Genomic DNA, 26,023 nt, shown 5'->3' with positions numbered 1-26,023 from the left:
CTAGAGTAATGTTTGCTGAACTAAATAGCTGATACCAACAAAACAATTTTTTAAGTTGGCAAACATCAAATTATTAGGTTGGTGCAAAAGTAATTGTGGTTTTTGCCATTAAAAGTAATGCCAAAATCTGCAATTACTTTTGCATCAGCCTAATACCAGTGTGTCATTGTGTTCAAAATTTCAATTAGTTGTTTAGAATCACATAGATACCTATTATACCTTTTTCATTTATTAATAAATATCGATTGATGAATATGAATACAGCTTCTCCAAGGGGGTACAAAACAAGCTATTTTTTGACACTGAAAAAGTTATAAAATGTAAAGTATTTCCTTAAGAGTAAAACTAGCGCTTGAAAATGGCTAAGTACAAAGGATCCTAAACTGACATTTGATGCTAATATATTTTAAACGCAAAACAATTTTTCTCTAGGATCAAATACCATGATGATATCATATTAGCATACACTGATCAACATATTATACAAGACAACCAATAATTTTAAAGTTTTTTTTTTTTTTTTACTTTCAGAAAACAGAATCTACAAACTAATAGGATGAACTCAGTTAAACAACTTCACATATATCAAAACAGATTAAAGCAATGGGAAATAATTAAGTCAATAAACTAATTCATTTCATTCTTTAAAATATTTGGCCGGGTGCGGTGGCTCACGCCTGTATAATCCCAGAACTTTGGGAGGCCGAGATGGGCAGATCACGAGGTCAGGAGATCAAGACCATCCTGGCTAACATGGTGAAACCCCATCTCTATTAAAAATACAAAAAATTAGCTGGGTGTGGTGGCGGGCTCCTGTAGTCCCAGCTACTCGGGAGGCTGAGGCAGGAGAATGGCATGAATCCAAGAGGCAGAGCTTGCAGTGAGCCGAGATTGTGCCACTGCACTCCAGCCTGGGCGACAGTGCGAGACTCCGTCAAAAAAAAAAAAAAAACAAAACTTCCCAGTTTCTTACATCAACTTCTGATAATTTGAGGAAGTGAAATTTAAGGGTTTATAGGCAAAACTAATCAAAATCAGAAGCAAACACTTCAACCTATTGACTCCCCATTTTGATTTCAGATAATTACAAAGAATATTAAAGTCATGAAAAATAAGAGAAGGGAAAAAGTAGAATAGTATGCTCATATTCACAAGAGTATGCTCATATTCACAAGATCCAGTCTTAGAAGATATAGCAACTATCCTACTCCTTATAGGTTCACTAGGGAAAAGGGAGTATCAAATTGTTACCATTTTTGGAATATTAGGAAGCTAGTCTAATATAGCATATTACTCAAGGTACCTGGCTAACCTAAGAGGCAGTGAGTCAGCCTTCAAAAAGGCTTTCTCAGCAAATCTGGAGGGTAACATTCCTCATAAGAGTAAATGAATTATTTCCCACACTTTATGGAATGTTTTTTGAAGGGGCACGGACTGGATCTCTAGCAATACCTGGACTCTGCTATATACCACATGGCATTATGCACTTAAGATATGACAGCATCTATCCGAGGTTGCATTAGAAGCTGACCTACAAGGGAGCATAGCCTCAGGAATCCACTAAGTAGTCTTTGTTTGTTTGTTTTTAATAACTGGCAGTTTGCTTCATATGACATCTGGATTCATACTTATTGTAGATGAACAAAAGGCTATGCAAACATTTAATTTCACTTATGCAGAGCAACTTTAAGTCAGAAACTGATATCATCTTACTTGCTGTTCCAGTTTTTCCCATCTTTACACCCAAGTTGTCGAAGTACACTGCACCTGCATTGAAGATTTAAACATACTTAAAAAAAAGTCCGGTGAAAAAATATTGAAGGTGTCATGCCCACTGAAATATAAGCATAGCTTACCTATTAATAAAGTCTATGGCTTGTGCTTTCAACTGTTCTGCACTGTGCAAATCTGCAAGGACAAGGGTATCCGCAACATTCTCTACTGAGAGGTTACTACACAAAGCTTCTTCGCACATGACCTTCAGCCGTTCCAGTGCATACTATCCAAAATGAAAACATAACCATTAAACATTTACTCCAACTAAGTTCCTGAATACATGATACATTTGTAACTTGGAAAATAAAGGTAAAGTAGATTATTCTTTACAATTATTTTAAAATTCTTTAAGTTACTGTTTTAACCTAATATGAAGAAAATATAAATGAATGTACTTAGAAAAAAGACTAATTTTGTTTAGGAAACTGCAATTTGCATAAGTGTATTTTTTAAAGTAGGATTTATTCTAAAAAGCTACCTTATTACTCAGTATTCTTAATAAATATACTTCTCTACTACTTCAAACACTAATGTGTACCACCAAGTATACTGCATGCTGCCACCACTCAGTATTGAAGAATGAATTCATTATAATGTCAAATAAATCATATTTACAACCACTAAACATTCTTGCAGTTATTAGTGTATGTTATGTAACATGCTGAGCAGCTTTACTACAGTATAACTGACACACAATAAAGTACACATAAGGTTCACACTCTGGTAAGTTTATACAGCCATAAAACCATCATTAACACTATAGCAAATATACCAATCGTCCCCCAAAGTTTCCCCCTACCTCTTTGTAATCTTTCCCTCTCGCCCCACCCTAGGTAATACCCCTGATATGATTTCTATCACTATAGATTACTTTGCATTTTCTGGAGTTTTCTATAAATGAAATCATATATTACATATTTGTTTTTGTCTGACTCCTTCATTCAGTATAATTATTCTGAGAATAATGAATGTTATTGCCTATCAATAGCTCAGTCCTTTTTATTCCATCATACATAGATATACAACAAAACGTTTTACACATTCAACTGCTGATGAATATTTGGGTTGTTACCAGTTCTTGGCTGTTACAAATGAAGCTGTTAGTCATATACAAGTGCCTGTATGGGCATATGCTTTCTTTCCTCTTAGGTAAAAACCTAAAATTGGACTCACTAGATCACAGTGTAAGTTTATGTTTAACTTTCTGAGAAACTGTTGAACACTTTTCCAACGTGGTTGTACCATTTTACATTTCCAACAGCAGCATATGAGAACCCTACTTTTTCCATGTCTTTAACATATGAGAATCCTATTCTTCCACATCCTTGAGAACACTTAGTATGGTCTTTGTACTTTTAGCCATTATAATGATATGTAGGAATATCTCATGATGGTTTGAATTTACATTTCCCTAACGACCTAATGATGTTGAGTATCATTTATTTTTGAGACAGGGTCTTGCTGTGTTGCCCAGGCTGGAGTGCAGTGGCACAATTAGGGCTCATTACAGCCTCGACCTCTTAGGCTAAAGGAATTCTCCCATCTCAGCCTCCTGAGTAGTTGAGATTACAGGCACATGCCACCACACCAGGCTAATTAAAAAAAAAAAAAAAAAAAAAAAAATTGTAGAGATAGGGACTTACTATGTTGCACTTGCTGGTTTCAAACTCCTGGGTGCAAGTGATCCTCCAGCCTAGGCCTCCTAAAGTGTTGGGACTACAGGTGTGAGCCACCATGCTTGACTAGAATATCTTTTAAAGTATTTCAGACATTATTTCAGAAAATGTCTGCTCAAATGTTTTGTCTACTTTTAGAAATAACATTGTTTTCTTATAACTGAGTTTTGAGAATTCTTTATATAGTCTGAATACAAAAGTCAAATATATTCTGAATAAAAGTTGTTCATTAGATATCTGCTGTGCAAAATATTTCCTCCCAGTTTGTAGCTAATCTTTTTATTGTCTTTTGAAGAAAAGCAGTTGTAATTTTATTGAAGTCTATTTTATCATTTTTTTCTTTTACAGATTTTTTGGTGCCACAGCTAAGAAATCTCTGCCTAACCTAACATCACAAAGACTTTCTCCTATGTTTCGTTTTAGAAGTTTTAGATTTTTAGGTTTATGATCCATTTTGCATTACTTTTTTTTTTGAGATGGAATCTTGCTTTTTTGCCCAGGCTGGAGTGCAGTGGCATGATCTTGGCTCACTGAAACCTCTGTCTCCTGGGTTCAAGCGATTCTCCTGCCTCAGCCTCCCAAGAAACTGGGATTACAGGCACACACCACCATGCCCAGCTAATTTTTGTATTTTTAGTAGAGACAAGGTTTCATTTACCATGTTGGCCAGGCTGATCTTGAACTCCTGACCTCTAGTGATCCGTTTACTCTGGCCTCCCAAAGTGTTGGGATTACAGGCGTGAGCCACCATGCAAGGCCTGCCGTATTTTTTTTTTTTTTTTTTGTTATGTATGGTTTGAGGTACACATGTAAGCATTCAATTGTTCCTGTACCACTTGTTTAAAGATTATCCTTTTTCTACTAAACTGTCTTTGCACCTTTGTCAAAAATTAAATATTCATAATGCGACGGTCTATTTTCATATTCATATTCTTTATTCTGTTCCATTATTTGTGTATCTTGACACCAGTACACACTGTCTTAATTTCTAAAGCTTTATAGTAAGTCATGATATCAAGTAGTGTTAGTCCTCTACTTTATTCTTTTTTTCCCCAAAGTTATTACACATAAAATCTTAAATCAGCTTGTCAACTTCTGGGGGAAAAAAAAAAAAAGAAAGAAAAAAGACTGCTAGAATCTTGAGAGGAATATGGTGACTCTACTATCAATTTTAAAGACAAATGACATTTTAACAATATTGAGACTTTCAGTCCATGGACAAGATTTATGTACTTATTTAAGTCTTCCTGAGTTTCTTTTAGCATATTTTGTAATTTTTTTTTCTTTTCAACTTTTATTTTAAAATCAGGGAGATACATGTGCAGGTTTGTTACAGAGGTATATTGTGTAATGGACATAAACATGGGAACAACAGACACTGAGGACTCCTTGAGGGGGTAGAGAAGGAGCGAGGCAAGGAATGAAAACTTACCTATTATTGGGTACTATGATCATTACCTGGGTGATGGGGTGAATCACACCCTAAACCTCAGCATCACACAATATACCTTTGTAATTTTCAATGTGCAGGTTTTAAACCTCTTTTTTCAAATGTATATCTATGTATTTAGTACTGACGATGCTGCTATTGTAAATGGTGTTTTTAAGTTTTTATTGAGACAGTTACAGATTCATGTGCAGTTGTCAGAAAAAATAGATTCCATATACACTTGGTCCAGTTTCCCCAATAGTAACATTTTTCAAATGATGTGTATATATACACATATACCATCCATCGACACATAACACATGCATAAGTACATATATACATACATACACGCATATGTGAACTTGTATACTGAATGTGCTTTTATGATTGAGAACCATTGGCTTATACATTTTTCTGATGTTTTCTGCAGTTTCTCTGCCTTCAAAAAAATCATTACAAAAAAGTATTATAAAATTGTTAATATTGTTTTTGCTCTTTCTATGCTGTCATAATAAAAAACCATCTCTACATGGAGAGAATCAAGTTACATAATATCCAATATTTTTTTCTTTTTTTAAAAAAGGTCATGCACTACATCTCAAGACTAAAAATACCTGAAAATTACATATGCCACTGTGTGTGTTCTTTTAAATGGAAGTCCATATACACTCAAAACGACTGAGTTTACAGGTTACTCTCCCATGAAAAAAATCACTTCTTTCTGGTTCAAGATGCTTTCACATCGTGACTTCAAAAAAAAAAATTTCATTTCCAGATTACCCTACTGTATGGTATTTCATAAAGCTCTCATGAGCCATCTACAAATAATACAAGTTATTTGGAGTTTGCATTTGATGACAGCATTCTATATAAATCAAGCTTGAGGGTATATTTTGGTTCCTTAAGACCTAATTACTTACTTTGTCTGCAGCTGCCAACAAGTTGTCAGCCATTTTGTCAAGGTTTGGTGCTCTCCCTGTGTAAATGAACCTCATCATTTCTTTAAAAACTTCAGGGTCTAAATCATTTATTTCCACTTGATTCTGATATCAAAAAACAACACAAAAAAGTTAAAAAAAATGCACACACAAATGAACCAAAGTGAATCTTTGACAGTAATTTAAAAGCCCTACATCTACACTAAAATAGTGTATAACTCAAATACACATATACAGATATTTCTAAATTCTACTTTAAAATTGAGGTAGGTACATCTTCATTAAGTACTTCGGCAAAGTGAAGTGGACAAGTCCAAGAGGAAAAGCATACACTATCAGAGAGGTGGGAACCATGGCCAGCTGGACAGCCCATATCCGGATATTCAGACCAAGCCAAGCACCACCATGTGGAAAAAGGAGCCCCAAGTTTTCAATTAAAAACAGCTAAGAAAAAAAAAAAACCAAGTAAACAAACAGAAAACTATAAACCAAATAAAACACATCTGTGTTAAGTTTCTGACCACTATTCTAAAGGACACTGGCTATTAACCCTTTCTTTGTTGAATCCCTAGGTCCTAATACAACACCTAAGACTCTATAACAAACAGTTCTATTCCCAGAATTAATCAAAAGTAGGGCAAGCTACTAGAGGTAACAACAAAGCCCACTACCTCAGAATTCTCCCATTTGCAAAAATGGCATGTGTTATCATATACTGGCACTTCCTTGCTTACCTGAAAAACAGTCAAGTCCAAAGAGGACTAGTGCTTTTTTACTGCACGTTTTTGTATTTAGTTTCTTTGCTGAGATCAATAAAGCTAAATATCTAACTAAATGACAGCAAATTTTTCTGACCCCTTGATGTCAACAGTATATGATATCATTGATGTCTCCCAACTTGGAAGTGATCAGAAGGCTGATCACAGCATCTCCCCAAACCAAAATTTGAGAAAGAAAGCAGTTATTTTATTGCAGCATCTAGTTCTGCAGAAAGAATAAAATTGAGCCACATGAATAAACTCTGGAGTTGTCCAGCTGGAGCCGTACGGTCCACAAGTTATGCAAACAGCAAAGAATTAACCTCTGATCTCTAACATAACTATATTTCATGATGACAAGTGAAAGAGAAACATCTGGGGGAGTCAAGTAGGTAACATCCTGATTACAGTTGGTATACAATAATACTGATGTCATCTATGTTATTTTTGTTGCTAGAAAACAGACTCCAAAAATCAATCCATAAAGTCTACAAAGGCAGAATATATACCTTGAACAGAGACTTCTCAAATAGCTATGGACCAGAAGAGTCCTTTGGATAACTATCCTTTTGCATAATAACTATCTAATTTACCTACCAGATGGGCAGAAAAAATAGCTGTTCCCTGGAATATTCACTGCACATCCACATTGAGCTACATCTATTATTCTATTATAGAACACATTTTTTCCTATTTATAAAAATTTTCCCTGCTTATCACAGTATGACAATGAGAACATTGCACTACTACTTTTAAAACATACACCCAACTACTTTACCTTTATATAAATTAAATATTAGCCTTTAAGCCATGTTTACCTTTTTGCTTTCTTCCATTTCGTGTTCAAACATGGCGTTAAAAACTGGGGATCGAGCTGTAACAAGATTATGCATCATTATTTTATGCATAAATGTATTTTTTAAATGTACTATATTACCCCATAAGTAGACAGTACCTGCAAGCACAGATTTATGAGCTTTAAATTCTTGTCCTCTCACGAAAAAACTGCAGTCTGTAAATCTTGTGTTTTCCCAGAGATTACCTAAATCTTCTGCTAGACGACACTCAGGCACCTTCAAAGTATTTGTATTAGTATGTCCTGATATGTTTACTGAATCTTGGACCACACTCACCTAATAAAAAAGGAACAGCAAGAAAAACACTTTCACAAAGTAATATCAATAATTAGTTTAAGTCTATACTTCAAATTTTTTTAAGATTATTTGGATAATTCAATGTACTCCTAATCAAAATTTATAATATCTAGAAACTGAAATTAAAAACACAATTTAAAGGAGAGAAATGAAAAAATTAGAAATAATATAGATCTTTTTCAATTTATGTAAATAAATGGCTTATCAATTGGTCAGAATGCTTGATTATTAATTACAAAAATACTTCTCAATAGAAAAGCCACAATATGATATAAAAACTCAAACAAGAATACACCTTTGTGAGGTGGAGAAATAAATTTCTTTTTTATTTTCTTACACTTCAAACCTATCTACATTTAAATTTTACTATATGTACATAAACATAGTATTTTGTTTAGAAGTCAAAATGACTTTTTACAGTATAAAAAAGGTGATAAAATTACAGTCTATGATATGCAAATTGAGACGTGTTTAAAGTGTTATTCCTAATGTTTCACTTCTAGTAAAACTAATTTAAATACATATTAAACTGATTTAAATGTTAAGGTACAAAAACTTCCACAAAAGCAATTGTAATTATTAAAGTTCATGAAAATCTTTTATGGAAGATGAAGAGCAAGAGCAATATAATTTAGTTCAATTTGCAGACCCTTATTTACTTAATAATCAATAAAAGTAGGTATGATTACGTATTATTTTTATGGAGATTCCAATATAATATGGATTAAGTTATTTCCCATAAAAGATGACTACATACTGAATATCATAAAACACTACTGATTAAGTCTTGCACACCACTTTTTAAAAAATTTTATTGATTTTTTATTTTTGAGACAAAGTCTGGCTCTGTCGCCCAGGCTGGAGTGCAGTGGTGTGATCTCGGCTCACTGCAACCACTGCCTCCTGGGTTCAAGTGATTCTCCTGCCTCAGATCTCCCGAGTAGCTGGGAATACAGGGGTGCACCACCATACTCGGCTAATTTTTGTAGTTTTTAGTAGAGAAGGGGTTTCACCATGTTGGTCAGGCTGGTCTTCAACTCCTGACCTTAAGTGATCCACCTGCCTTGACCTCTCAAAGAGTTGGGATTACAGGCGTGAGCCACTGCACCTGGCTGCACATCACTTTTTTAAAAAATGAATTCTACTATGCTATTAACAATGTCACACTACATTTAATACATGTAAAAATACATTTAAAGAAAACACTACCTTAACTAGTAAGTAAATGTTTCAAAGTAAATGACTTCAAACAAACAAAAAGTGCTACATTACTCATCTATTGCTGTTTTCAACTTCTAAGTTTTGGGATCATTTGTTACGCAGCAATAGATAGCTGCATTAATTTAACAATATTTCATCAGGCTTTTATTAAGTAAAATATAAATAAGGACACACATATATACAGTAAACTATGCAGAAAACAGAATCAGAAATAAATTTGCTACCAACATGCTAACACAAAGTCTAATTATGTAAAGTGTTTGGAGAAGATTAAGTCTCAGAAGTTCCAATACATCTAAACATACAAACATGTATCTCATGTGAATGAACATATACTTCTAAAGAAAAACCAGAAAATTTTTATTTTTCTGAGGATATTATTAACCACTTTTGCCCTAAATTTACATATTAACTGTTTGAAATCATATGTGTCATAGAAATCATCCAATCTATTCACCTTATTTTATAAAGAGACTTCAGACCGTGCTAAAGACAAGGTAAACAAAGTGTTCCAAACCACATTGTGCTGGCTTGTACGAAAGGAAGACTACTCCTAAATCTCCAGATTCCTTTCTTTTCTTTTTTAGACGGAGTCTTGCTCTGTTGCCCAGGCTGGAGTGTAGTGGCGTGATCTAGGCTCCCTGCAAGCTCTGCCTCCCGGGTTCATGCCATTCTCCTGCCTCAGCCTCCCAAGTAGCTGGGACTACAGGCGCCCACCACCATGCCTGGCTAATCTTTTGTATTTTTAGAGATGGGTTTTCACCGTGTTAGCCAGGATGGTCTCAATCTCCCAACCTCATGATTCACCCACCTCAGCCTCCCAAAGTGCTGGGATTACAGGTGTGAACCACTGCGCCTGGCCCAGATTCCTTTCTTTATGGCTCTTTGTGCAATATTTTTTTGATATTTTTAAAAATTAGCAACATTAACACAATTATGATCAAAAAGCATTTATTACAACAATCTTGTGAGATGTTTCTTTAAGTATTGGAGCCACAAGCTATTGTATAAACAAATAAATCTGCCAATAAAGGTTCTCCTATCTTATCAAGTTTTTAATCAAATTATGTCTAAAATTTTAATAACTATAAAGAGAAAAAAAGTTTCACTAATCCTTACCCAACTGCCCTATTCTACTACACATTATAACCTAATGATATAGACACAAAAAATGTTGGTGTTAATATTCAAGGTTTCGTAAGGGATCAGCTCTTTAGACCCTAACAGCATTTATTTGTTCATATCAAGCACTGCTCTTGAAATTTCTAGAGAGAAAAAACTGGATCTGTTCAATGGCTTGCATGATATATACAGCAGAGTTACAAAATGTGATGATGCATTTAACTTCAGAAATGATTTCTTGAATTCTATTTACTGTCTCTTAACAAATTCAAAATAACTTAATTAAAAATTTGGTAAAAAAATCAGGTAATAAAAGGATTAAAAAATAAAGACAATATTATCACAGATATTGATATTATATTTGTATTCTGTATAAGCAAGAACAATTCAGAAGATTTGTATTATTGACATACCTATCTACATAGTATTATCACAGCAACCACAAATTTTAACTAAGACACATAATTAACACTTCATACTCCAAAGAGTATTCAAGAGACTACTTATAGAGCAGAAATTAATGATCTAATTAAAAATTGACACATGCAATGGATTCCGATTTTCTTGATACCTATATTTAAGAAAATGTTAAAAATTTGGTTTTATCTATTACATACTCAAATGCAGGTAATGAATACTCTTACTGAATGGAACCTAGAATAAAAAATTCAGGAAAAAGGCTGAGATTCTTTTCTGAGGTCAAATTTATGCTTCTTTCACAAAAAAAAAAAAAAAGAAAAGAAAAGAAAAAAAGGCAAATGTGCAATCCTCAAAATTGTTACATGTTGCAAAGCAAAACCTCAGTCATTTGACAGTCCTTTTTCAAATTTGCTTTTGGCTCAACTCAAAGAATATAGTTTAGAGTGACAAGGAACATTTGAGGGATCTAATCTGTGACTATCCTGAAAAATGTGGGTCTCTTCCAATGTAGAGCTAACTATTGGTTCCAGTTTTTGAAATCTGAATTTTCCAACTAATTCTAAAAGCCAGGAATTTCCAGTGCTGCATAGTACTACAATTTTGCCATTTTAATCAACTAGTCAAACACCCACCACACTGGCTCCAAAGTGAGAAACTTTTAACAGTCGAATTTCACATGAATATCTTCCAGAATAGTGAGTTTTAGACTTTTTGACTTTCATAGACTGGTGTCATTTTTTTAAAAATCTGGTGACAGAAATAGGGTAGTCAACTTTTCATTTTGCCAAGAAAGGGCTTTTTAGAAAATCCCAACTTCCACCCACTATCATATATAATTATTTTAAAACAGAAAGACTATCTGCTATGATTTGAATGTATTCCACAAAGATCATATGTTGGAAATTTAATACCTAACGCAACACTCTTGAGAGGTGAGACCTTTCAGAGGTAACGAGGTCATGAGGACTCTAACCTCATGAATGGATTAATGTGTTTACTGAGACAATGGGTTTATTAAAGCGAGTCTGGCCTGCTCTCACACACACACACCCTCCTGCCCTCCATCAACCCCCACTCTTCCCCTCACCTCTTCTCTGTCTTTCTCACCATGTGATGACTTCCACCATGTTATGATGTGAGAAAAAGGACCTCACCAGATGTAGCCTCAATCTTGGACTTCAAAGCCTCCAGAACCATGAGCCAATAAAAATTCTGTTCTTTTAAAATTACCTAATCTCAGGTATTCTGTTTAATGGCAACACGAAATGGACTAAGACGCTATCTTAGCAAAAGATAAACAGGATGGGATAAAAGATGTGTCCTTAAAAATGAGCTAGTTAAACCTCATGAAATACTTGTTTATATATATTTTATCTGTACATATATTTTTCCTGTATATCATGAAATGGCATGGGTCTGTAGACTATCAGAATATTTAAAATCTGTTGGATTTCAAAAGATAAATTAAACTAACCAGTTTTCTAGTTTTCCTACTTATTTCTCAATTCCTGTTTTCTGTGTCACTTTGAGAAAAGAGGGCAGAGCTGCTTACACTGCTACCAATCTCTTATCTCTGGCCACTTTTACCACTGTAGGGAACTTGCAAGATTAAGTTATGTTTTGTGCAAAAAGGGTAGCACCCAACTGCCTTACCTGTCTACAGCACCACTTGCAGGGGAGGGGGAGGAGGCAGTTCTTTAGGAAGGGTAGTGCAATGCTTCCTCCTCTTCTGCAAGCAGTGCTGGAGATTCTGTAGAAGGAAGGGCATCCGTGAGCGGGGTGGAAGAAACAATGGAGGGCATGAAGAATGTTAGTTAAAAGTACCTTTTGCCCACCTATGCTAAATACGGTGCCCAGGGTATAATTATCTATATCAGCAAAAAGATCTGTATTTCAGGATCCAAAAATGAATCTGATTGATGCTAAATTTAAAATACATGTCATGTTGGGTTTTGTTTTTGGGGGTCACTAAGCAGGTAGCATATGGATACCAAGCATACAAAAAACAAATCTTAAACTTAATTTCAGCCTTATTTCTGAATTTCTTGGTTGTCTAGGTTCCAGCACAGTGTACTTAGGAAAATATCTGTAAATACTATTTCAATTCTGAAAAAAAAAAAAGTATTTTCTAAAAAGGTTCATTTCTAAAACTATTTTAGCTGGTCATTTTTTGTTTTTGTTAAAATTGGATTAAATAGTCTTCAAGATCCTTTCTGTTCTAAATTAACATTTTAAAAATTTACATGTTGAAATTTAGGATAACTGCTAAAATTCTGGAAGACTCTATAGTAAGGATGCTAAAAATTTTATATGGCATAACCTATATTTATTTAGCATACTACTTAGAATATCTGCCAATTAGCAACAAATACTGTTTTCTTCCCAATTATTTAATAAGACTTGTGCTATGTGCTTTGTCAACCAAATAATTGTATTCATAATAAATTCATCATACAGTTAACTGGTCTTAGTAAAAAATAAGACACAATTATATAGTCCCTGGGGGCATATTTCAATTATTCTTCTGACATAATGTCATACAATTAGTTTGTAATCTTGTCAAGAAATCTTATACACTTAATGTAAAAAGATTACAGCTAACTTACAGTTAAATAAGTTATTATACTCCTAACACACTCATCTGTCCATGATAATCTGTTGAAATATATCTACTGTTGAATACTTGATAAAAATCTTTTCAACTATATTTCTTATGAAAATTATCAACTGCCTTAAACATTTTGATAAAATTGTTACTGATGTATATTCTCTATAAACTGTACTGGTTAAAAATATAATCCTTGAATTCAGTCCAAAGGTGAATCTCAAAAATTCATATAGATAAAACTACCTAACGATAACATGACAAAAGCAAATCCAAACATCAAATTAGGACAAATCATAAGTGTACATTACTGGCAGAGGCAATGGTAGTAACTTTCAAAATATGCCATTCTATGCACATAATTACACCTTATAAGTTTGTCAATAGACACATACATATCTTAAAAATTTGAGAACTATTTCTTAGAATGCTATTTGATTAGATTAATCCAACTGCCTGAACAATCAGAAAGCTTCTCAATGTCTTCCAGGTACTTCTGGGTTCAAACTGATAAACTCTCAGTAATAATGTTGAATACAATCAATCTGAAAATTTTTTTAAAAAGTGACAATATATGTCAGTTATTCAGAATGAAGAAAATATTTAGGAATGTTCACATATTCACATTCACAGTCTTTTCAAGAGAAGAAGGATGTAGTGTTGTAGTATAAGTGTACACACAAATTATAGCTAGAAATATGACATGTTTCCAGACTGGGTCATTACACTGATTTGTAGTCAAGAATTTTCTACAGCTTTTTCTAGTCAAAAATTTACAAATGAAACTTGATGAACTATACCAATTAATTTTTAAAGGGTTATTAATCCAGTTTATACTTTTGCCATATCACTAAATAAACCATGGGGTTCCTTAGAATAAAAGATGTACCCACCTCACAAAATAAGGTAAGCTTGTCATCTGGTAAAAGACCATTAGCTTCGTCAAGCAAAAAGTCCCTTCTAATGAATTTTTTAAAACCCCAGTCCTTCCCTTGCACAAATCGATATGCTCTTTGGCTTTCTGGTGGAAAACAGAATAGAGTTCAAATAAAATAAATATCCAAGAGACTTTTTAAACATGGTAACACAGTTAAATGTGTGAAAACAGGACTTGCCAATACATCCATCATAAAAATTGCAGATATTTGTGTTTATAAATCAAATGTCGTAAGAGTTTTAAGTCGGGTAGACACAGTAACTTCACATGCCTACTCAATTTTGGCCATTGTCAATGAGCTCAATTTCAGACTTCTGGATCTCAAATAGAAAAGTCAGATCAAATGTCATGGAGAAGGAAGAGACCTTTTTAACAATCTAGGCCCTAAAAGACAATGAAATAGGATCAAAACATGTTGGTACAGGCACACTACTTATCATCTAATATCAGAATCTGGTAAGAAACATACATCTTATTTCCTGCTTCTCCCTTTAAAAACGGATGTTCTAAATATCAAGGCATGTTTAAGCTTTCCTGGCATAACCATCCCACTGATTTAAGTTTTATCCAACTATAGAAAAATCCATGAACCTGTGAAAAAGCTAAATAAAGTCCTTTATCATTCCTAAGTCTCCAGACATAACCTCCTCTCCCCTAAAAAGAATTTTTCATAAAAGTCCAAAAGATGCTTTTCGTGTAATTTGTAATAGATTTAATAAATATCTGAAGTAAATATTTCAAATGTCTAAGGTACTCTGTAACAACTATATACTAGGCAGTAAACAAGATCCTCTACAGAAAGTATTCATCATCTATTATACAAAGAATAAAATGGAAGTGGAAAATTAGTAATCAATCTACCTGAAATACTCCACTATCTTAAGGTAAGACAATGTGAAAATATATATTATGTTAGCAATATATAATTTAAAAATGTATGTGAATGTGAATTTTCTGTAATCAAGTTATTTGATTCTGTGATTCATTTCTAGAAAATATTATTCTTCTGCCATACACAATGTACATTTCCTACATCACTCTTCTATTATGAAGCTCAAGGCTACTGCATTTCAGCTGGCTATATATGTGAATTTTGGACTGAAATTAATAGGCCCTGAAACTAAGAAAAATGGCTCCTTTCAGTCAGTGTTCAATCTACTGCTCAAAAAATTCTAGTGACAAAATATCAGGGCACTCTATCTCTTTCTCACTGTTCTTCAGATTTTATTACCTGGCAAAAAAAGGCAAGAGAGAAATGTTTCCTGAGCATCTATTATATATACCAAGCACTGAACCAGGCACCTTGCCCTAACAGCAACTATTTTTCTAAGTGACAACTAGGATGTCATTTTAGGACATGAAGAAGTAATGTTATTAACCATTTTTACATGTTTTACAAAGTCTAAGACTCAGTAAAATAATTATAGCTCTCTGCTGGATTTAAATAATGGTCAAATTAAAAGTTTCAGGTTAAGCAGATTTTAGTGGAAAAAGTCCCAGACTTTTCCAGGTAAAGGTGCAGAAGAAGTCACAACATGTAGTTACAGAAATGTCTTCACTCAGTTTGCAAATCACTTACCCATTGCTTTTGTTTCTTCCCTTTTAGCATTCAGAAGGGAAAATTTGAATTTTGCTCGAACTTCACTTTTGGGACAGCTGACTAAAAGCAAATACAAGGACAAGTAGTCTTTACTTTCATCATCTAATCCCTTTGGGTTTACCCTCAGGCACCTAAAATAAAACAATAAGCTCACATGGAGGAATATAATACTTGAAAAGCATGAGAGAGAGAGAGAATACTGAAATCATGTGTTAATATCACAAACAGCACTCCTGTCAACATCCTCACAGTTCTTTATAATTCCCCACATGATTAGGAACATATTACCAATCTAATATGAAATTATATTAATACTCATTCAGGAACAATAACAACAACAAAATCATGAGCAGATGATGATCACATCAAAAACAAAAAACAAAAATCCAAAGCAAACAAAAATCTTACCATTTCATTTTGTCACTTGGGCCAGATGAAAATGTTGAACTTTTTAACACTTCACCCATTTCCTCTCGACAAAAACTGAAGTTATTAATGGTCCACATGTAGGAAAATTTTACTACTTTAACCTAAGAGATTCAGAAAACCACTTTTATAATGATGACGCTAATACTTTTAACTTGTTACATGTTCAACAGCCTATGATCCAGTCTTCTAACACTTCTAATAACTATGGCAAAGTGTTTCACAATAATATTCTCAACATACTGTAAAATTTATAAGTGACATAAAGTGAGGGATTTTTAAGAGCATGTACCTGTGTGTAACACCAGCTTTCTGCTACGGGACCAGTAGACATATCTCCAGGTAGAGGTGGGGTGGGTTCCCGAGACATTGCCACTTTATTGTAGTCTTTTAGGATTTACGTAGTACCCCACACAGTTGACTACCTTACCTACAAAGGAAAGAAGTCTGATGTACTGATTAAAAAGTTTAAATGACAGAATCAAGAGGGAAGACATATTTAAATAGACATGAAACAATTACTATCCCAAACTAGATTATGAAGGAACATGTGACAATTTTAAATAAATTTAATGATTTTAAGAAATATAAAATAAGTTTTTGTAACATATAACACTTGAAATCTAAACAAACATAGTATTTATAGATAAGATTATTTTGTAAAGACATGTTCTCCAAAAAATCACAAATTTTAAAATAACGTATAGTTTAAGAGTAAGAGCATATACACAAAATCACAAAATATCTTGGAAACATAATGACATCAGTTAATATCTGGCTTACCTTCCTTCACCCTTTTATTGACATTGTCATGAAAACGAAAAGGTTTGCAAAGTTAGAACTATAAATACTAGTTACCCATCTGTCAGACTACAGAAGTTTTCATCAAGCAAAACACAGAATGGAATGTAACAGGCAATGAATGCTCTGTAAGAAGAAATACAGACTTTCTACGAAAGTTTACGTCTATCTTATCAGGTTCTCTGTTAAGACTTTCATCCCTAACAGAGTGCTTCTTACCGAGATGTACTATGTCATAAAATTTCCTCCCAGTTAGCTGTACTATACTTGTACTATAGCTCGTACTATATCCAATGGGATGCACAATTACCTCTTCATAATCTAATCAGGATATTAGTGACCAGATGTTGCTGCTTTGTAATTTAATAAAAGAAAGAGGCACAATCAGAATAAGCTACATAAGCAGTGCACTCTTGAGGTGCAAGAGGGTTTCAAGATTACATGACAATATAAGTATGAAGTCTGGAGAACCATATGCTACCGCAGATAAAACAGACTTTAAGACAAAAATTGTTACAAGAGACAAAGGATATTATATAGATAAAAGGGTCAATTCATCAAGAAGGTATGACAAGTACAAACATATACACCACATAATAGAGCCCCAAAATATATCAAGCAAAAACTAACAGAATTGAAGACAGAATAGACAATTCTACAATAATACTTGGAGACAGCAATACCCAACATTCAATAATGCATAGAACCAGGAAGATTGATAAAGAAATAGCAGACTTGAATAGCAGTATAAAATAATTAGACCTAATAGCCATTTCACCCATCAACAGTAGAAAACACATTCTTTTCAAAAGCATGTGGAACATTCTCCAAGACAGACCACTATTGTTTTCTACAGAGTTGGGAGTAGAAACAGAAGCAGAAACAAAAGTTGAATATTTATTTTAGGAAATTCATAGTTAACTAAATAAAGGTACTGAAAGAGTAATGATTATTAGACTTATCTGTTAGAAAAATCTCTAGTAATATAAGAGAAGGATGTGTCCTGGTCAATACTTTTGCCAGTGGCTGTAAAGAAACATGATAAAATAAACCATCATGACCAATTTCAAAAACAATAAACCAAGAAAAAATATCTGAAATGCATATAGCACATAAAACTAATTTCCTTAATATATGAAGCATTTGTACAAATAAAACAATAAGTAAATAACTCACAGGAAAGAAACTTATAATTAGAAAAATAAAAGTTAAAACTAAATTAAAAAGCCACTTTTTCCCTATCAAACTAGGAACAATCCAAAAGATGAGTGAAAGTGTAAGGAAAGGTGCTCTCATACTTTTCTTGCGGGAATACAAATAGTATAATAATCTCCCTTATTATTTCCTGGTGAGATTTCTGGCAAGAAGGGAATGATGCTAAAATACAAGCTACCAATTTCTAAAAGTATAAAAATGCAGAGGGTGTTACTTGATTTCCATGAAAGCATTTATATGATTTCTGGCAACTTGCATTGATTTCAAAAACATTCACACACACAAAAAAATGATGAGATGAGCAAGCATTTCACAGAAGAATGATTACCAAAAAAAAGAAAAAGAAAAAGTTTACCCTCACTTGTAATCAATGAAATAGAAAAAGAACTCATATCATTTTCTACCTATTGCATTGTCCAAGATTATTTTAAACTGTCAAGCCCTACAGCCAGCAAAATTGCAGAGAAGCAGATGTCACTATACTGGGGATAAGGCTTTGCTATAGATCAATTTTATAATTAGTATCAAAAGAAATTTTGTCAGATTCATCCTATAAACACATCCTAGGAAAATGATTACAACTGTGAAAAAGATAATATTGAGCACAGTATATTTCTGTAATATTAATACATGGAAAATGTGCAACCATTAAGAGTGTATTAAATTTTCTTAATGACAGGGAGAAGTGTTCAGGATATGTTATATATCTAAAAAAAATCAGAATGCCTAACAGGACATTGCTTTTATAAATATAAATAGTATATGGAGGTACTGGTGCACAAAGAAAAACAGACTGGCAGATGGAGGCACTGAGTTGCACTTTGGCATTTCAGTGATAACGTCAAATACATCTAAATATTAAAGGCTATCTCTGGGTGATGAGCTTTTTTTCTTATTTTTATTTATTTATATTTTATCAATGTGTTATGTTTTAATTAATACAGAAATACAAGTAATTATTTTTAAAGGTAGTGGGAAACATGGTTATTTTCAAACTCATATGGACCACAACAAATATGTAATATCTTGTGTCTATGTTATTATTTAAGTAATAGATCCTGGGGTAGAAGGTAAAAAGAAAGAAATCAAATAAAACGTTAACCTGAATCTTTAAGCTTTTATAAAAAGATACTATTATAATTTAATACTAACAAAATACATAAATAAAAAAGTTTTAGAAACTCTGGAGGGTAAAGAGAAAGTTCTTCAATATTTCTAGAAGAGTTATTATCTTCCTGAAGTATAATTCACAACATACCTCATATATAAAAATATACTTCATATACACTTCAAGTGTAATTCATATATAAAAGCAAACCACGGCCAGGCACGGTGGCTCACGCCTATAATCCCAGCACTTTGGGAGGCTGAGTCAAGCGGATCACTTGAGCCCAGGAGTTAAGACCAGCCTGGCAAACATGATGAAACCCTGTCTCTACTAAAAATACAAAAATGAGCCGGGCGCGGTGGCTCAAGCCTGTAATCCCAGCACTTTGGGAGGCCGAGATGGGCGGATCACGAGGTCAGGAGATCGAGACCATCCTGGCTGACATGGTGAAACCCCGTCTCTACTTTAAAAATACAAAAAACTAGCCGGGCGAGGTGGCGGGCGCCTATAGTCCCAGCTACTCGGGAGGCTGAGGCAGGAGAATGGCGTGAACCCGGGAGGCGGAGCTTGCAGTGAGCTGAGATCCGGCCACTGCACTCCAGCCTGGGCGGCAGAGCCAGACTCTGTCTCAACAACAACAAAAAATAATAAAAAAAAAATAAAAATACAAAAATGAGCCAGGTATGGGGGCAGGCGCCTATAATCCCAGCTACTCTGGAGGCTGAGGCAGGAGAATAGTTTGAACCTGGGAGGTGGAGGCTGCAGTGAGCCAAGATCGCACCACTGCACTCCAGCCTGGGCAACAGAGCGAGACTCCATCTCAAAAAAAAAAAAAAAAAAAAAAAAAAAAAGCAAGCTACATAAAAGGTTACAAGGATTTTTTGTCGTTGTTGTTTTCTCTCCAGCTACTCCTTCAAATGATGTAGTTACAAGATGAGGGTATGGAGAATCTGAGTGAACAGAGTGTATGTGTGAGCTCTTTACAAGATATCAGATATGTTGTTTATTCTTCAGTAGCTCTGTGAGATGGGTGTTAATACCCCATCTTAATGATGAGAAAAGAGACACTCTGGAAAGCTTACTTTAGAGTTTAAGTAATTAGAAAATAGTTGAACACAAATTTGCCTGGCTCCAAAGTCAATGCTCTTTCCATAGAATCATGGTGCCCTTCTGGATTTTACAAAGCTGAAACAGGCCTTACTGATCTGTTCCAATTCTTATTTTACAAATGAGGACCAAGATGAGAGAAACGGACTGGCACAGAATATAAGAACCGTCCAAATTTACACTGTTAGATGAATACTAGAACAAAGAACAAAGACAAAGATCTCCCAAAGTCCACTTTAGTGCTATTTCCAGGATTCTACTTCTTTCCTCCTCTTCATAAGAAGAAAAATGAAAATAAAAACAGTAGACTATCAACTACCTATTAACACTCAGGCCTTCCTATTCTCATTCTTACAGAAAAAGCTTGCAGAGAGGGTACAATGAAACTAAGATCTAGAGAAAAACACAAGACAATCAATCCATACACATCAACAAATAAGTAGAAGATTCTTCCCTATCCCATCGTACAGTCTTAAGCATTTCAAGTGTGATATTTCCTACTTTTACTTATTAAAGGGAAAGCATGATTTGTTATTTGAATAAACATATACAAGACTTTCTACTTCAACAAAATGCTTGAGTGTCACAATGTTTTATATATGTCATATAGACACATACAACTATCTAACTTTATATAAAAATTTCAAGTATTCAGAAAACATAAAAAGAATCACACGTCAAACAATCACGTACCCACCATCCTGGTGCGTCCCTACCACCATCACATTTCCTCTCTTTACCAGAAGTAACCTATATCCTGAATTGCTGATTATCATACCAATAAATTTATTGACATTCTTTAAAAATATCTATGAATCCCTAAACTATATAGGTAGAAATTCATAGATATGTAATAATGTATATACATGTAGATGTCACAAAATAGTAGAGAGCTCCAAAACTCCATCCCTCCACAAAAGAAATGAATAGCTGGTGAAATGGTCAGAATCAGCTTGTTTGAAATTCTGGAACTGAATAAAAAACTTAACAGCTAAGGGAATGCTTAGTGAAGAAAGCAGCTACCGAATTTCAGTGAGAAAGGGCTGTGGCATTTTAACACATCTGCTTACTATGGCCCCCTCCCCCAGTTTGGTAGTCCACCTAAGTCATCAACCCTCATTCCTGATACAGGATGCTGGTAGAAAGTCATTTGCCCTCATTCCTGGTATAGGGTGCTGGTACCAAAGGGAGCAACAGGGATCTTATTCTAAAACATATTGTCATTATGTACTTTGACCAGTCTGGCAATTCCCTGAAGGACTGACTGAAGGGCCAGTTTCACCTGCCTTGGAGCTTCACCAAGGTAGGGGACAGCATTCTGGGATCTGGCATTTATCAAAAACATTAAGAGGCAAATGTATTAGTTATAGCCACCTAGAGAAGGAATCAGAGTTGGCACAAGCAATGACCAGGCAAAAAAGTGTGGGAAGGAAGAAGCTGGGGAATAAAAGCTTTGAAAAGCTCCCATATATCCCAGGAAATCTACAAAGCCATGGGCATGGCCAGGGGCAAACACATCTTGAAAACAGGTAAGAAGGTCCTAAGCTGGCTCACGGTGCTGAGCCAACAGGAAGTGAAGACTAAGGCAGAGTTGTAAATGGCCTGGCTAAGCACTGAAGAAGTGATCCAACAAATAGGCAATCTGCAAAGACTGGAAGAGTATCTTTAAGGGTTCTTATGTTTATGGAAATCAAAAACAGGTTGAAAGTGAAAGGATGAAGAAAGATATTTCATGCAGAAGAGAGTTGGTTGGTTATGCTACCATAAGACAAAAGAGACTTTAAGTCAAAAATTGTTACAAGAGACAAAGGATATTATATATTGACAAAAGGGTCAATTCATCAAGAAAGTATGACAAATACAAACATATATACACCACATAATAGAGTCCTAAACTATATCAAGCAAAAACTAACAGAATTAAAGAGAGAATAGACAATTCTACAGTAAGAGTTGGAGACAGCAATACCCAACATTCAATAATGCATAGAACCAGGAAGATCAATAAAGAGATAGCAGACTTCAAAGTAGTATAAAATAACTAGACCTAATAGCCATTTCACCCATCAACAGTGGAACACACATTCTTCTCAAGTGCATACGAATTGTTCTCAAGGATAGAACATATGCTCGCTAGGCCACAAAACAAGTCTCAACAAATTTTTTAAAAATTAAATTATACAAAGTATCTTCTCTGATTGCAGTTGAATGAAACTATAAATCAGTAACAGAACAAAAAAAAATTAAAATTCACAAATGTGGAACTACCAAAACTCAAGAAGAAACAGAAAATGTGAACAGACCTCCATAAACAGCAAAGACTGAACCATTAATGAAAAAAGCTTTCAGCATGACAACTTAAGGAGTTCCATGGACACACTGCCCAGCAAATTTGTTGAAAAATATAAAAACACTGCTGGAAGCACAGAACAAATGAAGAAACATTTATTCAAGAAAATTTAGTAGAGACTCTGAGAAGAGTGAGAGTCTGTGGTGTTTTTGAACCAGGACCTGCTCTGTCCCAACTCAAGGAGTCAGAAACTCCACTCCAGACTGGTGTAGCAATAAGCACTATGTTCCCTCTTCCAACAGGTCCAGTCAAAGTCTTCCTGTGACAGGAAGGATGTCAACATTTCTCATCCTGCCTCTAAGGGAGGAGACCACCCCTCATATTGTCTTACGCCCAATTTCTGCCTCCAAAGAAAAAAGAAGTAAAAACTAAAAGGCAGGCCGGGTGTGGTGGCTCATGCCTGTAATCCCAGCACTTTGGGAGGCCGAGGTGGGTGGATCACGAGGTCAGGAGATCGAGACCATCCTGGCTAACACGGTGAAACCCCGTCTCTACTAAAAATACAAAAAATTAGCTGGGTGTGGTGGCAGGCGCCTGTAGTCCTAGCTACTCGGGAGGCTGAGGCAGGAGAATGGCGTGAACCCGGGAAGTGGAGCTTGCAGTGAGCTGAGATCAGGCCACTGCACTCCAGCCTGGACGATAAAGTGAGACTCCGTCTCAAAAAAAAACCAAAACAAAACAAAACAAAAAAACTAAAAGGCAGAAATGAAATCCACAGGCAGACAGCCCGGTGTCACACCCTGGGCCTCGTAGTTAAAAATCAACCCATGACTTAAGTGCTTGTGTTAGCTATAGATTCCAGACACTGTATGGAGAAGTATCATGAAAATCCCCATCCTGTTCTGTTCCATTCTGATTACTGGTACAAGCAGCCCCCAGTCACGTACCCCCTGCCTGCTCAATCAATCAGGACCCTCTCACGCAGACCCCCTTAAGAGTTGTAAGCCCTTAAAAGGGATAGGAATTGCTCACTTGGGGAGCTCGGTTGTTTGAGGCGTTAAGTCTGCTGACGTTCCCGGCTGAATAAAGTCCTTTCCTTTCTCAACTTGGTGTCTGAGGGGTTTTGTTTGTTTGTTTGGCTCATCCTGCTACACCTCTAGCTACCTAATGCTGATACTCCACGTGAATGTAGCCAAGAGGTAAGGGGCTGGCTCCCTTCTTCAAATCAGTCACTGCTGGAAAGGTAGAGGCTCTACTTTGGGCATGGTGCTGTCGGGGTAATAATCACTGTTGTCTTGACTTGTAAGCTGTGGGTTCCATACCAGGAGCGTGAAGATAAGAAGAACTGAGGTTACTGCCTCCCTCCAGCTCAGCTCCTACAGTAGACATATCACTGGGAAAGAAATACCATTGTTCCTTACTCCTTACTCCAGAGCCTGGGCTTGGAGATGTTTGCCTGTGGAAAGAGATGGACCATAAAGCAGACTGCTTTTAATCTCTTCCCAGAGAAACAAAGTTCATTTGCAAGGAAACATGCAAGCATGATCTCAAAAATAGTAGAGGCTGTGAGAGGCAAATGAGAAGAGACTGGAGGAATCAACAGACACAAAGGCTAAACTGGACAGTTGGTTTGCCCGAAAAAAAAACAGGAAAAGAGACAGCTGAGAGGAGTCCACCTGGGTTCAGAAGAAATTTCAAGCACTGACTTAGGGAACTATTTCTTCAAAGGAAACCAAATTTGATGAGTCTATAGAACAACATAATGCCCCAGGGCATTGTTGAAAACTGTGTAATTAGCACTAGATTAATGGACCTTAACAGATGTGTGTAGTCAGGCAAAAAGAGAGCCCCGCCAAACCACTATCACCCACGGTAACTGGGAATACCCAAGGCTGCTTCCCCAGAGGTGCAACATCAGAGGCTTAAATTAACACTGTGTGTGTGTGGGGCTGGGGGGTGGGGAGGGCACTAAATAGACTCCACTAAAACAGTCCATAAACAAAATAAGCAAGAAGCAACAGCATGTCCTGGAAAGAAGAAACCAGTTCCAAGAATTTCTCAATATACTACGTAAAATGTCCAGCTTTGAATAGGAAATTAGAAGGCATGAAAAAACAGAAAGTATGACCCATATGCTGGGGAAAAAAGCAGATAACAGAAACTGTGATTACACTTACATGTTGGATTTAACAGACAAAGCATTCCAAATCGCCATTAATAAATATGTTTAAAGAACTAAAGGAAACCATAATCAAGGTAGAGGAAGGTATGATGACAATGTAACAAAAACAAAACAAAACAAAAAAAGAATATCAACAAAAAGTTAAAGGTTATTTTTTTTTTTGAAGAACCAAATAAAAATTCTGGAGCTGAACAATACAACTGAAATGAAAATTCACTAGAGGAAGTCAACAGTAGATGTGAACTAATAGAAGAATTAGTGAACTTACAGACAAATCAATAGAGTTTATACAATCCAGATAGAAAAATATGAAGAAAAATGAACATCTTCAGAGAACTGTAGGACACTATTTTAGGCATACTGACGTATACATAACAGGAGAACCAGACGGGGAAGAAAGAAAAAAGAAGCAGAAAAAAATAGCTAAAACAATAATGGCTGAAAACTTCCTAAATTTATTGAAAAGCAATAATATATACATTTAAGGAGCTCAATCAAGTCCAAGTAGGTTAAAAGCAAAGAAATCTGCAAATGTATGGATCACAGTAAAAATGCTGGGGGAAAAAAAAAAAAAACTCACTAGAATGGCTAAATTAAAAAAAAAAAAAAAAAACCAAGTGAGGAATCACCTGCATTGACGAGGATATAGAGAAACTGAAATCCGTGGACACTGCTTGTGGAGATGTTTAATGGTTTAACCGCTGTGGAAAACAGTTTAAGGATTCCTCAAAATATTAAACGCAGAATTACCCTATGATCCAGCAATTCTACCCCTAGGTATGTATCCAAAAGAACTGGAAACAGGTGTTCAAATGACTGAGATGTAAATGTTCATTGCTGCAGTATTCATTATAGCCAAAAGGTTACTAGCTAATAATCCATCCACTGCTGGACAGTCCAAATGCTCACCAAGGAATAAATGAATTTTTAAAAAGTGGTACATGTACACAATGAATTTTCCTTTTTTTAAACAGTGTCTTGCTCTGCCACTCAGGCTGAAATACAGTGATGCAATCACAGCTCACTGCCATGCCTAGGTAATTTCATTTTTTATAGAGACGAGGTCTCACTGTTGCTCAGTTTGGTCCTGAACTCATGGGCTCAAGGGATCCTTCCACCTCAGCCTCTCAAAGTGCTGAGATTACAGGTGTGAGCCATTAAGCCTGGTCACACAATGAAATAATATGTAGTCATAAAAAGAAATAAAGTATTGATGCATGCTACAACATGAATGAATCTTCAAAACATTATGCTAAGT

The 26,023-nt window shown here is 35.1% G+C and overlaps 1 protein-coding gene across 2 annotated transcripts in view; it reads right to left on the bottom strand.

Moving 5' to 3' along the window:
• LOC105492598 (speckle type BTB/POZ protein like) overlaps positions 1-26,023 on the bottom strand; it is a 65,852-nt gene that overhangs the window by 6,496 nt on the left and 33,333 nt on the right. Inside the window, exons 2-10 of one of the 2 annotated variants that reach the window (XM_011759814.3) lie at positions 16,355-16,492; positions 16,045-16,166; positions 15,616-15,767; positions 13,993-14,120; positions 7,533-7,710; positions 7,396-7,451; positions 5,802-5,924; positions 1,857-1,999; positions 1,714-1,767 (exon numbers count right to left, since the gene is read on the bottom strand). In XM_011759814.3, the coding sequence (XP_011758116.1) occupies positions 1,714-1,767; positions 1,857-1,999; positions 5,802-5,924; positions 7,396-7,451; positions 7,533-7,710; positions 13,993-14,120; positions 15,616-15,767; positions 16,045-16,166; positions 16,355-16,432 (1,034 nt within the window). In that variant the 5' untranslated portion in view covers positions 16,433-16,492. Of the gene's footprint in view, positions 1-1,713; positions 1,768-1,856; positions 2,000-5,801; positions 5,925-7,395; positions 7,452-7,532; positions 7,711-12,147; positions 12,245-13,992; positions 14,121-15,615; positions 15,768-16,044; positions 16,169-16,354; positions 16,493-26,023 lie in introns of those variants that run through there. The other variant, XM_011759816.3, reaches the window with a different exon arrangement.

The sequence above is a fragment of the Macaca nemestrina genome, chromosome 11 (genome assembly GCF_043159975.1).
Source record: "Macaca nemestrina isolate mMacNem1 chromosome 11, mMacNem.hap1, whole genome shotgun sequence".
NCBI lineage: Eukaryota > Metazoa > Chordata > Mammalia > Primates > Cercopithecidae > Macaca > Macaca nemestrina.
The sequence above is the reverse complement of the archived record's forward strand: the minus strand, read 5'-3'. Positions and strand labels throughout refer to the sequence as shown.